The 18,336-nt window shown below is 35.6% G+C and overlaps 1 protein-coding gene across 5 annotated transcripts in view; it reads left to right on the forward strand.

Annotated features, from left to right (window-relative positions):
- Snup (snurportin-1) overlaps positions 1–18,336 on the forward strand; it is a 121,589-nt gene that overhangs the window by 32,975 nt on the left and 70,278 nt on the right. For all 5 annotated transcript variants that reach the window (XR_016549336.1, XM_090403562.1, XM_090403560.1 and 2 more), the window contains exon 4: positions 12,177–12,281. Coding sequence is in view for 4 of the 5 variants with exons in the window: in XM_090403562.1 (XP_090259688.1) it covers positions 12,177–12,281 (105 nt within the window). In the remaining variant the exon portion in view is untranslated. The remainder of the gene's footprint in view (positions 1–12,176; positions 12,282–18,336) is intronic.

Raw genomic sequence — 18,336 nt, forward strand, 5'->3', positions numbered from 1 at the left:
CTTTACGAATGTCCCAATCAATGACACAATCCTTCTCCTACAAAACAAATTCCCTCCAGATATCACAGCGCTCTTCGCGCATGTATTACATTCTGGTTATTTTGTATGGCAAAACGCCTTCTACCTACAAAAAGAAGGCACAGCCATTATCCCCCCACCCCATTGCTAACTTTTACATGGAACATTTTGAGCAACTTGCTTTAAGTTACTCCCCCTCTAAAACCCAAAGTCTCGCTTAGATACTTTCACGATGTTTTTGCGATCTGGTCCCATGGCCGCCAGACATTAGACACATTCCTTAGCCACCTAAACAAACACACAAATGCATACAGTTCACAATTGAGATTGAAAAACATAACACACCTCCTTTTTTTAGATACACTTGTCACACGTCTTCCCTCTGGCAATCTTTCCTTCACTGTCTACCGGAAACCGACACATACGGGACTATATACACATAAACTCCTACCACCACCCAACACAAAAACTAGGTGTCATCATCACTAAAAAAACAGGGCACAGTCGATCGATTCCAGTGAACAGGCACTGAAAGACGAATTTAAAATTATCAGCAATACTTTCCAAAAAAAATGGATACAGCCAAAACACTATTAACAAAATTCTCTACAAAACCTCAATGAAAAACAAAGAGAAACCAGATTACAGTAAAACTATAACCATTCCCTACATTAAAGGAACATCAGACAAAATAAACAGAGTACTACAAAAATACAACCTCAGAGCCACCTTTAAACCTCCTGCAAAATTAAAAAGCTTGCTCAACTCATCCGAAGATCCACTAGCCCACCCTGGAGTATACCGGATTTATTGTACTTGCAGCATACCATATATAGGAGAAACAGGAAGCACAATTCCTATCAGACAAAAAGAACATAAACAACACATTAAATATAACAATTATGGTGAAGCTGGTCTTTCGGATCATGCCCTGAATACCTTACACAGAATTTACTGGAAAAGCACTAACTGTCTACATCACACTGAAACATGGTATGAATGGAAATTTAAGGAAGCTTGTGAGATCATTATCAACCACCCCAATCTGAACAATAATGATGGTCTTAAAATCCCAAACATATGGAAGGCATATATTCGACCCACGGAACCTTCCTCACTAAGAACAACTATAAACAGGACTGTAGAAAATCCAGTATCTTAAATAACAATTGTAATACTAAAAATAGGACGTTGTTTCTGAAAGAAAACCATCTGTAAGAAAGATGTGTTTAATCCTGTCATCATAAATAGAATTTAGCTTGATGTAATTTATAATTTTTTTTTTCCACTAGAGGTCATGCCAGTAGAATAACATGTGATCAAATCATTGTTTCTCTAGCTTACAGTTAATAATATAACTCCGCTTGTCTTATATATGTATGCTCCAGATGATGATCTTGATATGAAGATTGAAACGTCGGGATAATAAAAAAGTCTTTTTTAACACGGTTGTAAATTCCATAAATTTTTAAATGAATGCTGATCGCTGTGTAACACTAAAATAAAGGAACATAAAACAATTCCTGTGGGACCATAGGCACAAATAAGTCTTTGTCTAATTCTCCATTCTGATATTTGTCCACATCATTCTACCTGATACTGCCTGCCATTCAAGATTATTATCTTCATATTTACTCTTAAATACTCTAGCTACTACTCGTTTTTCCTGATCATTATTGCCTAAATATAACATCTTGTATTTGCTGCTTAGAATGATCTCACCTGTTTTATCTTCTTTCAGTAATACCTATTATGTCGATCTGATACTTATTGAATTCTTTTGATAAGTTTCATTTCTTTTTTTTTTCATTTTAGCGTTTCTTATGTTGATGGTGTCGTAACTTCTGCTCTTTTTTTTTTTTTTTTTCTGGGTCTGTTTACTTACTAGCATCAGACACCTGTTTTGCTAACATTTCCTCTCTGTTCTTTCTACGTGATCATTCCATCTTAAGATTAGCTGTGATGACATCATAGAGATAAAACAGCTGATCAAAGCTTTCTAACTCACTTTCTGTATCATGTATCAGTTTTCTTGTGTATATGTTACCGCTAAAGTGCAGAAATCAGTTATTCTGCAGATTATCTAGGTATTGTGCAGATTAACTACGGTGATCCGTTAATGTGTGGAAAATTGTTTAATTTCTCAAATTACCTAGGTAATCTGCACATTACCTACTAGGCACTCGTTAAAGTGAAAATAAGATCTTTGCTGGAACAACAGCAACGTTTCTGTATGTTTAAATTAAGATAATGTTATTTATTTATTTTTTGATATCTAAAGAATCAAGTTACAATCAAACAATCAACAAATTAGTTGATAGAATCAATCATCAATCAATTAATATAATACAAGGAATCAAACGGTTTAAAATATTATTACAATTAAGAAAAAAAAACATATGATAAAATTATGTTTACTTATTAAAAAACCAAACTAAAAGTGGAGGGAGAGGGGGGGGGAAGGAGTAGGGAAAGGAAATGAGAGAAACAAACTTTTGAACTTTAACGATACGGAAGCTGTTAATGTGCACATTACCTAGGTAAAATGCGGAAAACTCTTGATTCCGCACGTTAACGGAGCAAATCAGTTAATCTGCAGATTAGCTAGGCAATGTGCACATTAACGGTTTTCGCACTTTAGCGGTAACATATACAAGACAGAATATAGTTTCTGAACACTGAAAAATTGTATCTATTTTGAACAGGCATGCCTGTTCTGTATACAACTGTTTAGGTTTTGTTGTTAATTTCTCTTTCCTTTGATATAAATTTATACATTGAGCTCCTTATCAGATTTGTCTGTTCTGTTATCTATCTACACATATCACCCACTGAATTAGAAACCTTTATGCAGATGTATGTGAATGTCACTTATGCAGCATGTATGAAAATACTTAGTCATGTAGATCAACACATGTTCTAGGCAACTATTTAAGGATGCAGCTGGTCAATAATCATCAATGTGTGTTGATCACAATGAGAAAAACAGAGATCTTTCAGAGGTCGATAAAAGGCTTATGGTGGGTGCTCATCTGACTGGAGCCACGATTTTGAAAAAAGCAGAGCTCACTGGTTTCTCAAAAGGAGAGATATCCCATGTTATATAGTCTGATGAGCCATGGTACACATTGTTTTGTACACAGAGAGTTTGGTGGGAGCCCATGAAGCACATGAACCCAAGTCGCCTTGTAAACACAACTCAAGGTTCTTGAGATGGTGTCATGGTGTGGGAGATGTTTTGTTGGTACAGAAAGTGTCCCCTGATATTGCTGGAAGGTCCATTGTTTTCCAATAAATATCTGAACATTGTTGCTAAGTCATCCTGTGATGTTGACTTTTTATCCAGCAGATGACAGTTGTTTCATGGACTACAGTGTTCTTGTCCATTGTGCAAGAATTGTTCAGCAGTAGTTTAGCAAACATGACAACAACTTCCATCTTCCCTGGCCACCACAAAGCCCAATCTGAACCCGTTGAAAACATGTGGGACAAGTTAGAAAAACAGATCTGAGAGCAAAGTCCTCTTCTGTAAAATCTGTGCCAGTTAAAGGACTGTCTGGTGAATGCCTAGTATGTTGCACACATAGATGCAATCCAATCCCATGTGGAATCTATACCAAACATATGTGCTGTAATTTGGGCTGTAGGTTTTTAATTCAGTGGCCTGTATGAGTATTTACATATTTGAATTTTCTTCTTCACTTTAAAAAAAAAAAATGTGTACATTGAATGAAGTGTTTAGTCATTTTATAGATTTCTCATTGAAAATACATTTAATGTTTTTCTGTGTATCTGCATTTTTTTACCAGATTTATTGATTATTCACTTTAGGCCTAATGAGTCACAGTGGAATTTTTTTAGAAGTATAATGTCTTCTGCATAAAGAACTGAGTTTAATATGTTCAGTTTCCATATCTGGTTTAATTTTGTTTTCCTTCATGATATGTGATCCAAGTAGAAGAATAATAGTGGAGATAACATGCACAACTTGCCTTATACCTGATTATACCATATCATATTGTAGATTATCTGTGTGTTACAGATAGGCTACAGTATTGAATTAAATTGTGCAACTTTTAACGTTGGTGTTTATAATTATCAGTTTCTTTTGTTAATTCAGTTATACTGTGAGAAAAGCACAATTATTTCTTTTCAATGCACAATTATATTAATTTAAAATGATATGCAGAGAATTTCAGAACTTGATAAGGCTATTTTCATGTAAAATCTTTTGTATAGAAAGAAACATTTAAGAGTTATCAGCTGAGCGTAACTACAGTAGAGCTGTTAGGTATGGCAGATTCAGCTTCTAATGGTTTTCTCCTGATAAATTTTCATATATAGAAAGAAAATTAATTGTTCTGAAACATGTGACATGGTGAAGGATGTATTTCATAAGAAAAGACAGATCAAGTATGAGAATTTGTGATATTTAGCCTTCAGTGAACTTTATAGTATAGCAATAAACTGATTTTTAATTTCCTTATGAGCAGGATACTGTTGATGATTTTATTTCTAAAAGAACACACACACACACACACACACACACACACACACACACACACACACACACACACACACACACAAATTAAAACTAGTGCAATCAGATGAACTCAATTTTTTCTTTATGATAAGTATATTAAAATGGTGTCATTTTGTTAAGCAGCTAAGCCCCTCAATCAATTTATTGATTGATCGATTGATTTTCCTTCAAAATTTTATCATGAAATACTTGCTAAAGGCCTGCCCTTGCATACTGCATGTTTTTCTTTTAAATTAACATATTCTTAATTTATTCACATTTTCTTTTTTGGTATATATATATATTTTTTTTTTGAGGTGCTTAAGGGTCAAAGCTGTATAACTGAGAGGAGACCTCCACATAGCCTTTAAAGGAATGCTGAGAACCAACCAGGGCTTCTGACCTAATGTCCAATCCTCACTTTCTCGTGGTGCACCCTGTTGGGTATCTACCTGGATACTGAACGAACGAGGATGGGCTGGCAATTTGGGATTTAGCCCACCAAATTGTATTCCTATTGGTTAAACCAAAATACAAAATGATGGTACAACATGACAAAATTTCATGCCGGCTGGGGCCTCGCCCGGTTAAACAAGGCCCCTGTTGTTTTCGCCAGGAAACCAGGGCGAGCAGCGAACTGGAACAAATCTGAAAACACACCCCCAACTCAACATCACCAGAGTTAAAGATAGGTACTGTCAACATAAGAAGCCTGAATGGCAAAGAAATGGAGCTAGCAGAGGAATTAGATAAGTACCAGATCAACATAATAGGGGTGACTGAAACAAAAAAAGACAAAAACTGGTGAGATCTTTCTGAGCAATAAATACAAAATGTTATATTCAGGCAATGACAATCAAGGAAAAGGAGTAGCCATAGTATTCAACACAAAAAACGAGGCTAATCTTCTTGAATTGCAGTCAGTCTCAAGTAGAGTAATGTGAGCAAATATGAGAATGGGGAACTGGACAATGAGACTTATTTGTGCCTATGGTCCCACAGAAGGTTCTACTAAGGTAGAAGTGGAGGAATTTTTTGAGGCTCTAGAGAAAGCTACGGACACAATGAAAAAGGAAAAGTTGGGAAAATTTGGTGAAAAGAGCAAAGCTAATAATAATGGCAAATACATGTTGGATTTTTGCTCAGGACATGGACTGCTTATTACTAACACCAAGTTCCAACATAAAAATGTGCACAAATTCACATGGAGAGAAGAGGCATGCAATAAGAAAAGTCTCATTGACTACGTTATTGTTGATAGTGATGTTTTCTCACTGGTGCATGACACCAGAGTGTACAGAGGATTTGAAATTGGAAGTGATCACTAATTAGTCTTGAGCAGGATAAAATTGAATTTCGTATTGAAAAGAATAACATGTAAGAAAGTTTTAAAGTGAATAAAAGTTGAGCAGCTCTCAGATGTGAACTGCAGGCTAAAATACAAAAAAGATTATTGAAGAAAAAATGAAAGAGTTTGAGAACAGGAATCAAACCTTGGAGATTCACTGGCAAACTCTGAAGAAAACATTGATTGATTCTGTCAGAGAGGCATGTGGTAAGGTTGTCTGCAAGGATAAAAAAATTAGAACTCCCTGGTGGACACAGGAAGTTAAAGAGGCAGTGAAGGAAAAGAAGAAAGCATATCAAAAGTTTCTATCAAATAAGTCAGCTTGTGCTCTTAGAGAATACAGAGACAAATGTAAGAAAGCTAAACATTGTGTAAAACTAGCTAAACAAAAGTCATGGGAGGACTTTGGCAAGAACATAGAAAATAAATATCAAGAAGGTGGCAAAATATTCTGGAGGTTGTTGAAGAAGCTTAGGAATGGAGGAAAGAGTGCTGTAAAAGGAGTTAGAGATGATAAAGGTGAAATGAAAACGAGAGAAAAAGATATCCTTGAAGTATGGAGTAATTACTTTGAAAATTTGCTAAATGAAACAAGCAGTGATGACAACACAGTGATAAAAAAACACTGACCAGGCACGCATGCAGTCAGGAATACATATCCATACTTGAAGTAGAGAAAGTCATCAAAGGTTTGAAATGTGGAAAGGCAGTGGAGTAGATGATATGCAATCAGAAATGCTGAAGTATGGTGGTATAAAAGTCTTATAGTGGCTGCACTGCATAGTTCAGAAAGCCTGGCGAGAGGGACGAATTCCCAATGATTGGAGTAGAGCTCTCATGGTACCTATATATATATATATATATATATATATATATATATAAAAAGGGAAATAAAACTGAATGTGAGAATTACAGAGGTATATCCCTATTAAGTGTTGGTAAGATATATGCAAGTATACTTGAGAAACGGTTGAGAAGAATTGTGGAAGAAAAGCTTGGTGAAGAACAAGCTGGATTCAGACCAAACAGAGGCTGTGAGGATCAGATCTTCACTTTACGACAAATAGTGGAGAAATCATGGGAATATAACAAAGATCTGCATTTAAGTTTTGTCGATTTGGAAAAGGCATATGACAAGGTGCCAAGAGAGAAGCTATTCAATATGCTACAGTTATATGGTGTCAATGTGGCATTATATCAAGCATTACTTGAGTCTTTATTTGAGTTGTAAGTCAGCAGTTAGAATTGAAGGAAGTACAGAAAGATGGTTTAATGTTAAAACTGGTGTGAGACAAGGATGTACGTTATCCCCTCTGGTATTCGTTATCTATATGGATCATTATGAAGGAAAGTGGTATTAAACATGATATCAAAATTGGAGATGCTAATGTCAGCTCTTTGCTTTATGCGGACTATGTTATACTTCTAAATAAATCTGCTACAAGTCTGCAAGATTCTCCGACTAAATGGAATAACTATTGTAATAGATATGGTATGAAGGTCAGCAATAAAAAAACAAAGACAATGAAAATAAGTAGAAAATTGTTGAAAATATCAACTGTGTTGTGAATGGAGAAACCCGTGGAATAAGTAAAACATTTCAGCTACTTAGGCTCAATTTTTAGTGAAGATGGTAAATTAAATATGGAAATAGACAACAGAATCAACAAAGCTGGTATGGTAGGAAGTCAATTGAATAAATTCATATAAAAAAAAATAGAAATTAGTCGGAAAACTAAATTAGTTGTATACAAGACAGTGTTCAAACCAGTTTTAACTTATGAATCTGAGAGCTGGGTCAGAAGTAAAACACTTTACCAAAGACTAGAGACCGCAGATATGAGAGGCCTGAGAAAGATTAGAGGCGTGAACTGATGGCATCAATGGCAATATCATATTAAAAACGAGAATATTAAGATAGAACTTGAAATTGTCAGCATCCAGGAATGCGTTAGCAGAGCTAATCTCAGGTGGTATGGTCACTTAAACAGAATGGTCGAGGAAAGATTAGCAAAACAAATGTTCTCTGCCAAGTTGGCAAGAAAATGACCCATCGGAAGACCAAGATATAGGTGTATTGATATGGTAAAAAGTGCCTTAGATGATAGAAATATAAGATCTGATAATGTTGGAGTCTTGACAAGTAACAGACTGATTTGGAGGAAAATTGGAGATAGGAAGTTAGTGATGATGTAAATTTTTCATGTAGTACTATCATATCCTGTATACCCCTTGAGGGTACATGGCAGGGATTTGATGATGATTATTAATTTTTTTTTCCCTTAATTGGAATGAGAGGATTAACTTCAGTACCATATACTCACAATTAATAGGATTCATATAACTATCATAGCTAAGAGACACGCACATGCACATTTATAATGGTATGGCCAACACAATTATTCCATGAAAATCACAATTTTTATAATAAAATTGTAGCATTTGAAGACATGTTCTCTTGGCACCTTATTATCATACAGTTATCTCCTTTTAGTCAAATGACTCATCACAGGAGATCCATGCTAACCATTATTCACACAATACCTGTTATAACCCTTCTTAAACTCATTCACTTTTGGGACATTCACTACTACCTCTTAGAATCCATTCCACATCAATTTTCACCACTCATTCAAGCAAAAAATCTGGTCTTGTACACTTTTGCTACTCTCACGCTTACCAACTTTCATCGGTGACCTCGTGTTCTCTCCGTAATCGTTATCCATTGAAAATTCCACATCAATTTTCACCACTCATTCAAGCAAAAAATCTGGTCTTGTACACTTTTGCTACTCTTACACAACTTTCATCGGTGACGTCGTGTTCTCTCCGTAATCGTTATCCATTGAAAAATTTCTTTAGTGTCAATTTTATAAAATCTCTTCAGTAACATAAGTTTCTACCATGTCTCCTCTCTTCTGCCTATCATCTATACTCTGCAACTCATACACCTTCAGCCTATCCTCATGGGGGAGCATTCCACAGACCTGTGACCAGCTTGGTCACTTGTCTTTGGCTCCTCTCCACCACTTCCTGATCTGCAAGAAACCTAGGTGATCCAATCTGTGCACAGTAAGTCACTATGTTGCTGAATCACAGCCTTATAAAGTTGAATAATAACCTTGATATTTTGTCGTTGTGTTCAACATCCGAATACTTTTTTCAATCTACCCTCTGTACTTTAACTCTGTCTACCATCATCTCCAAATCACTAGCCTTGTCAACTTCCTGCAGTTCAGTATCATCAGTATGATAAAAAGCGTGTAATCTTTTCATCCGAAAATGCATAACCTTACATTTTGCAACATTGAATTGATAACCATATCCTTTGCCTACACTGCCAGTTTACTTAAATGATCCTGCAGGATATCTACATCACCTTTATCAACTATTACTCTTTCCAGTTCTGCATCATCGGCAAACAACTGGCTTCCCTTCTTAAATCGTTCCCTATCTCATTTATATACAAATTGGAATGGTGACTCCAGTACAGAGTCCCAAGGCACTCAACTAGTCACCCTTGTTCACCTTGATTCCACTTCACCATATACTACCTCTCTGGTATCTGTCTGTCAGCCCCCCCCCCCATTCATGTCATCAGCTTGATATCAGTTTATGTAATAATTTCCAAGTATTCTGTCAACTGCTTTTTCAAAGTTCAGCGTTGTGATGGTTTAGTCATTTCATTTATCCAGTGCTACAGCATGGTTTTGCTTTTCCCTTTATCTATTTCTACAGCATGACTTTGTAAAAGGTAGGACCTACCTTTTGCAAAACTATGCTGCCCACCATAAGAGTATTATATTCCTACCTGCCTGTTCCTGAATTTTAACTAACTTCAGATACTTGAACCACCACTCCTGACAAACTAATTTGTCTGTAATTTGCTGCTACCATCTTTATGTAATGGAACTATTTTACCCTCTTTCCACTCCCTTGGAATATCCAGAGCCAAGACTTAAATTAAACAACTTTGTCAGATGCACTGCCAGATATTTTACACATTCCTGTAGCACACATGCTGACATGCCATTCATTCCCACTGCTGTATTCACATTAATACTACTCAATATGCTGAGCATCTCCATTTCATCTACGTGGATGATTACACCCCCTGCAAATTGACACTTTATTAACTATTTCATCTACTTCTATCACTTTCCTTCCATCAGCACTGATCAGAATTATCATTTAATAATCATTTTTTCTTACTTACTACATACAAAAAACTTTTGTATTTACTTTGACCTGCTTAGCTAATTTTTTCTCATAATTATCTTAATAATAATCTTAACATATGAGTAATATAAAGCAACTTCCCAGAACAAGACTGTATGGTCACTTTCCCTGATTGCAGGCAGGGTTGCTGCCGTGGTCATGGATAGCTCTTCTGATGCTATTACCAGATCCAGCATTCTCAAACTTCTGGTCTACTCTACCACATGATGTTTCAGGTAATTATCTATTTGATTAGTAATTATATAAATTCTATTTCGATCTTGGCATTGGAATGTGCCCTTTCTCTCCTTTCAGTCTGTATCCCTATAATTGAAGTCCCCGATAACAATTGCTCAGCCTGCTCTCATTGTGCCAATCTGCCTTTAACTCTGTCTACCATCATCTCCAAATCACCTGCCTTGTCAAGACATGATGCATTGCATCCATGTCTTCCTTGATCCCCTGGTCTTAGCAACAACCAGCAATATATTTTGTCCTATCATGGGAACATAACAATTGCACACCAGATAGCCATTAAATGGACCCATCTCCCTCTAATCTAAAAGTCTCCCTAACTTATATTTTTTGGTCGAAGTTCTTCAACTATCATTAATAATATCCATCCTATCTGAAATTCTATCCTCTCTGAAAATACAGTATCCTTACATTCTGTAGTTGTAGCTGTCATTTTCTGGCAACCATGCCTTTTGTAATGCTTCTTGCATGTGTGTGTGCGTGTGTATGCATTTCAACATCCCCTTGGGTCTATATTTGTAATTACTAACCCATTCAGATCTGAAACCTGGGTAATTGTACTCAGCCATTCATGATCTTCACTCTCATTCACCCCAGAGCTGGCTAGACACATAGTTGACTGCATCTCCACTTAATACCTCTAGTTTCCTTGAATTTGCACTGAATTCAAGGAAACTGCTAGTTTCCTTGAATTTTCCTTTCACTTTTGTCCATATTTGCAAAACTCAAACATAGACTTGTTACATTCCCATGATTTCTTGACTATAGGGTAATACCGTTGTACCATGACGTCTGTATTACCCTGTTTCCGCTCCTTCCCCTGTGTGCTTTAAAAGTGGCACTAAGATTATATTTGAAAAATGTCAGCTATTTTTTTAGATATGCTCTGAATATATACTGGCCTGCTTGGCCGAATGGTTAGCGTATCTGCTCTCCAGCCAAAAGGAAAAGGCTGTGGGTTATCCCACCATGGGCATGGATGTTTGTGATTGTCTGTGAAAATACTAGGGGTGGTGGGTGGTAGATGGCGTTAGTGTAGATGATGATTGTAGTTGGTGAATTGAGTGGTGGAGACAGAGCTGTAGAGTAGGTGCCCTCCCTCGGTGAGTCTTTGGACTCCCTGGAGGTGTCATAATAATAATAATAATATATGGGATAGGATTTATCTTGTGTGTCAGGTGAAGGAGAGATTGGGAAAATGTATTGTCAGTTTTAAGGACTATAGCCACTGACAAAAATTTATGCAAAGATAACTGAATTCTGTGGAACAGCTGTGTCATTAGAACAGATATCCCTAGCTTTATTGTGTGAGAAGTGGCCATTTCTTACTTTTCACATAACACTATCAAAATTAACATTTTATTATTTTTATTTGGAACTTTCCTGAAGTGTACTGATACTATCTGCAGCAAAGTTGTCCTTGAAATTTGTCATACCCACTTTCAAGGACATTGTTACAATGAATATATGTATCATGTATTATTACATAATGGACAATATTACAAATAATACATGCATTATTTGTAAGTTTGATTCTGACATAAGTTCTGTGCATCTCCTAAGAAATGCTGTCAGAACTTTATTCTTATTTTCAGTTTGAGTATTTGTGATATTTAATCATTGCTATTAAATAGGAAATCTTGTATGTTAAATAATTATTTGATGTACAGATAATGTTTTTTCATAGCAGTTTGGACCACTTTGTATTAGGAAATATTTCTTACAAAATAGTTGTAATGTGACTTTATTTGTATATGTTTTATATGTGAACATGTGTATTTATTTTTATTTTATGTTATTGTGTTTATTCTTTAGCTAATGCTGTCAGAATGGTTGGTCGAAGTACCTTCTAATCTTTCAACGCATTGGTCATTGGTGCTGTGTCCAGAAGGCAAAAGATCTCTAGTGGTAGCCTCACGGGTATGTTTTCTTGAGATTGTTGTTTTAGAATACTTTTCTAGCGCAAGAAAATTCCTTTTTTTTAACACAAGCTGCATATGGACTTGATTTGTCTTTAGACTAATCCAAAACATTGTATGAATCTGAAAAGCCCATCCCATTTCTTCAAAATTGTTTTAAACAGTTTTCACTTTTGTAAAGTTGCTTAGTTATGAATTTTAACTGTCATGTTCACATGCAAGCTGTCACAAGACAACCTCATGTTTTCTGCTTTTTTTCCTATTCCTCTGGACAAATAAATTGCAAAGTTTGTCTGCACATCATGTGATTGTGTTAAATTTTTTACCCTTTTTCTTTTTTTATCAATTTTTTTCCAAATGTAAATAACATATTACCAACATGAATTTCCCATCTATATTACAACAGCTATACTATGTTTTATTTCTACTTATGTTTAGTCCTCTCTTTTAATGCTTTTTCTCTATTTTTCCTAAATTTCTGTAACCTCATCAGTAAACAAACAGGGTCCGTAGTGTTACTTCCGTATGCAGTTAGGGTGGTGCAAATAAACATGATTATGTGATTTGAGTAAAAGTTTACTCACACTTAGGTAAAGGACGACAAAAATACGAATCTAACTTAATCAAACAAACTTGCTGTAACATGTATGAAATGCATAGTATTTTTTTTAGGGAATGGAACTAATGAGTTTTGATGTTCAGTAGTTGGAATAGTTATGTGGGAAGGCAACAGCTTGCATTAACTTAGCTTCAGAATGAACTCCAGTTTACCTTATGTGTGGGTATTAGATCATTTTTGTGTTGTGATGTTTGGATGGTCATCATTGTGGATGAATTATTGCAGTCTCTGACACTCATGGAAGAGTGGCCTATCAGTGCAAGGATAACAAATTTAATCAGGAATAGAAGAACATTTCTTTAAGTTCCTAATATTTGTAATACTTGTCAACTATCTTATTTGCTGAAAGGCACTTGTTGGATCAAAATTATTCTGAAAGCAAATAGCTCGAATATTTTCACTGATGGAATCACTATGTTATAAAGTGAGTTTAATTTTTGAAAAAGGTTGGAGGATGGAAAGGTGGTAGCTTAATTTAATACTTTATTATGTTATTTAATTTTATTATGAATTGTGGGCATGGGAAAATGGGTGTCTGTTCAATGTCAGTATATGTAAAGTTATTCACTTCAGCATGATTAGATATCCAATATCGTATTATATTAGTGGGAAACTGATGAGGCTAGGGATCTTGGAGTGTTAATAGTAGGAAGTTGAAGTTCAGGGGCCATGTGACAAAGATTGCAAATACAACTCAAAAAAGATAATTGCAATGCTGAAACAAACGTTCACATATAAAGATAAGGATGTTATTTTGCTTCTTTACAAGGCCTTGATAAGACCTCACTTGGACTATTGCGCAGGTCTGGTCTCCTGGTTTCCATTGTGATTCTGATATATTGGAGAGAGTACAAAGGAGAGTGTTAAAAATGATATCAGGATTGTGGAATACTGATTATGAAGACAGATTGAGAATTTGTAGACTGCAGATACTAGCAAACAGGAGAAAGAGGGGTGATATGATTGAGACTTAGAAAATTCTGAAAGGGTCATACAGGATTTCATTTGATGGAATTTTTCAATTTATGGAGGGTGGGGAAAGGATGAGAGGGCATCCTTGAAAGCTGAGAATGAAGGTCGCCAAGAAGGGTGTGAGGGCTAGATTTTTCTCTCATAGGGTGGTGCGTGATTGGAATGGATTGCCATTGGATGTTATGAGAGCAAGCAGTGTGAATGAATTCAAGAATAAGTATGATAGCTGATGTGTGTGTATAGTATGTGGCCTCCCTCAATGAGTCTCTGGCTCCCTGGAGGTCTCTCTTAATAATATAATAATAATTAGCTTTTTACTTCTCATCCCATCTTCCTTTTTGTATTAGGCTCAGTGGCCTGTCATAGCTCATGTATCACTCATAGAAACCTATTAATTGCATATGATAGGGCAGTTAATGATATTTGTATTGTGTATGTAAATTGTGTGTGTTCTTCTGGCCAATTTGTTTAGTGGGATGAATCCCTATTACTTTATTAATAATGATAATAAAAATAAATTCATGAAGTATTAATTTGAAAACGAATAATAAAATTCTGCCTTCACAAGTAAATGAAATTAAGAGCAAAAATAAAGAATAACAATAATAAATTTATTTTTTTTAAAAAAAAGTAAAATCATAAATGTTATCTTAATAAAAATTCACATGATACGAACTATGGGCTCCCTGCTGTGATTTTTTAAACTTGCAGATTTTTGACTTATTTCATTAAATTTTCATTGGATAGAAATTCACCCAAGTTCATAAAGAAATTGCAGAAGCTTACAAAAGTATTTGTAATACATAGCATCTATGCTATACTATGATAAGAACATATAAGATACATACTGTTTCATATATGACCATGAAAATTATCATAATCTTTATGGACCATAAAAAAAGTTTCAAGAATAATACTGGATAATACGCTTCAAGAAATAAAAAATCATTTATTAGAGTACAACCATTATGCAAGTCTTTACAATTCCTTGTTATGAGCACATTGTTGACGTGTTTTATTCTTTTCAGCAAAAAGCAAGATGATGCACAATAGCATTACAGAGGAACAAGGTTGAAATTCAATGGAAGGTTAATACTTTTTTGTTAGCTTTTTTTGTGATCACTTCCATATGTCAAAAATTGGATCTACATTTCTTGCTTTTTATTTTTTTTTTTAATGCTAACTGAGGATCTCTTGGGGGTCAAAGTACATAACTGGAAGGAGACATCCACATAGCCTTTTATGGAATGCAGAGAACTGGCCAGGCAAGGACATTCGCAGACGGGGGAAACGGGGCACTTCCCCCCCCTGGATCTACTTGCGAAAAAAAAAAAAAAAAATTAAATAATTAAATAGAAATTTATCAGCTAATGCTTTTTTGTTCCCATATAGGGAGTAGGCGAGGCCGTTTTATAGAAATTCATCATCATCATAATCAAATTCCTGTCATGTACCCACAAGGGGTGTACAGATATGATAGTACTATATGAAACAATTATATCATTACTAACTTCCTATCTACAATTTTCCTCCAAATCAGTCTGTTACTTGTCAAGACTCCAACATTATCAGATCTTAGATTTCTATCATCTAAGTCACTTTGTACCGTATCAATCCACCTATATCTTGGTCTTCCTCGGGGTCGTTTTGCTGCCAACCTGGCAGAGAACACTTGTTTTGCTAATCTTTCCTCACCCATTCTGTTTAGCTGACCATACCACCAGAGATTAGCTCTGCTAACGCATTCCTGGATGCAGACAATGACAAGTTCTTTCTTAATATCCTCGTTTTTAATATGATATTGTCATTGATGCCATCTGTTCACCCCTATAATCTTTCTCAGGACTCTCATATCTGCGGTCTCTAGTCTTTGGTCAAGTGTTTTACTTCTGACCCAGCTCTCAGATCCATAAGTTAAAAGTGGTTTGAACACTGTCTTGTATGCAGCTAATTTAGTGTTCCGACTAATTTCTCTGTTATCCCATATGAATTTATTCAATTGACTTCCCACCATACCAGCTTTGCTGATTCTGTTGTCTATTTCTATATTTAATTTACGATCTTCAGTAAAAATCGTGCCTAAGTAGCTGAAATGTTTTACTTGTTCCACAGGTTCTCCATTCACAACACAGTTGACATTTTCAATGATTCTGCCTATTTTCATTGTCTTTGTCTTTTTATTGCTGACCTTCATACCATATCTATTACAACAGCTATTCAATTTAGTCGGAGAATCTTGCAGACTTGTAGCGGATTTATTTAGAAATATAACATCATCCGCATAAAGCAAAGAGCTGACATTAACATCTCTAATTTTAATATCATGTTTAATACTACTTTCCTTCATAATGTGATCCATATAGATAATGAATACCAGATGGGATAACGTACATCCTTGTCTCACACCAGATTTAACATTAAACCATCTTCCTGTACTTCCTTCAATTCTAACTGCTGGCTTACAACTCAAATAAAGACTAAGTATTGCTTGATATAATATCCCATTGACACCATATAACTGCAGCGTATTGAATAGCTTCTCTCTTGGAACCTTATCATATGCCTTTTCCAAATCGACAAAACTTAAATACAGATCTTTGTTATATTCCCATGCTTTCTCGACTATTTGTCGTAAAGTGAAGATCTGATCCTGACAGCCTCTGTTTGGTCTGAATCCAGCTTGTTCTTCACCAAGCTTTTCTTCCACAATTCTTCTCAACCGTTTCTCAAGTATACTTGTATAGATTTTGCCAGGAACACTCAGTAGGGAAATACCTCTGTAATTCTCATATTCAGTTTTATTTCCTTTTTTTTATATATGGGTACTATGAGAGCTCTACTCCAATCATCGGGAATTCGTCCCTCTGTCCAGGCTTTCTGAACTATGCAGTGCAGCCACTGTAAGACTAGTATACCACCATATTTCTGCATTTCTGGTCGAATATCATCTACTCTTTCTGCCTTTCCACATTTCAAGCCTTTGATGGCTTTTTCTACTTCAAGTGTTTTATTCCTGCCTGCATTGCCTGGTCAGTGTTTTTTACCACTGTGCTGTCATCACTGCTTGTTTCATTTAGCAGTTTTTCAAAGTATTTACTCCATACTTCATGGATATCTTTTTCTCCAGTTTTCATGTCACCTTTATCATCTCTAACTCCTTTTACAGCACTCTTTCCTCCATTCCTAAGCCTCTTCAACAACCTCCAGAATATTTTGCCACCTTCTTGATATTTATTTTCTATATTCTTGCCAAGTCCTCCCATGACTTTTGTTTAACTAGTTTTACACAGTGTTTAGCATTCTTGCATTTGTCTCTATATTCTCTAAGAGCACAAGCTGACTTATTTGACAGGAACTTTTGATATGCTTTCTTCTTTTCCTTCACTGCCTCTTTAACTTCCTGTGTCCACCAGGGAGTTCTGATTTTTTTATCCTTGCAGACAACCTCACCACATGCCTCTCTGGCAGAATCAATGTTTTCTTCATCAGAGTTATAGAAATTTATGGATGTAATTATTTGTCTCCAAGCTTTGTCCCCTCCCTGGAAAATTTTCTGCAGCCACCCTTGTGTCCAGGGATTCTGACCAAATGTACAATGCTGACCATCTTGTACATTCATAGGTAGAATCTACCTGGATGTTGAACAAATGAGGATGAGTTGCCAATTTGAGATTTAGCAGACCAAATTGCATTCCACATTGGCTTAAACCAAAAGATAGTGATGGTTCAAGATGAAATGTTATGCTCACTGGGTAGTCTCCTGGCTAAATAAGGCTCCCAGTGTGTTTTGTCTGGGAACCAGAGTGAACTATCAGCTACCAGAACGAAGTCCGACTCGGGATCAGTAAATTCAAGATAGGCCCATCAGTGTGAGAAGTAATAATGATAGTGGGGGCGGCGGAGTGGAACTGGGAAAAAATAATTTTAGAGAAGTTCTACATTAACATACTTGATGGTACCAAAAAAAGAAAACAAAAACAGATGAGATTATTCTAAATAACAAATACAATATATTATATTCTGGCAATAATAATCAGAGAAAGGTAAGAGTAGGCTATAGCATTCAACACTAAATATTAGAATTATGTTCCAGAATGTCAAGAATATCAGGTAGAGTGATATGACAAACATTAGAACAGGAATTAGACTGGGGATGCCCCCTCCCACAGAAAAAAAAAAGGAAAAAAACACTAGAAATATTTCCAAAAATATTTTCCTAATTGAAATTAATTTTTTTATTTATGTTGTGTCGTGTCTTCTGTTTCTATACTACTACTGAATTAGTGATCACATAAGGGAGGAATACCCTATAGTTTTTTGGAATCACAGCCACTGTGAACACAAGGTGAACAAAGCAGTGCTCGGGCAGACTGAGCACTACTTCGTTTGCCCAAGCAGAGCCAGAGATCACGGGTATCATGTATTGGCAATCACTGCAGATGCTCAGTCATAGGTCATATGTAAT

Source organism: Typopeltis vanoorti, chromosome 14 (genome assembly GCF_054136105.1).
Source record: "Typopeltis vanoorti isolate ZY-2024b chromosome 14, IOZ_Tvanoo_1.0, whole genome shotgun sequence".
Taxonomy (NCBI): domain Eukaryota; kingdom Metazoa; phylum Arthropoda; class Arachnida; order Uropygi; family Thelyphonidae; genus Typopeltis; species Typopeltis vanoorti.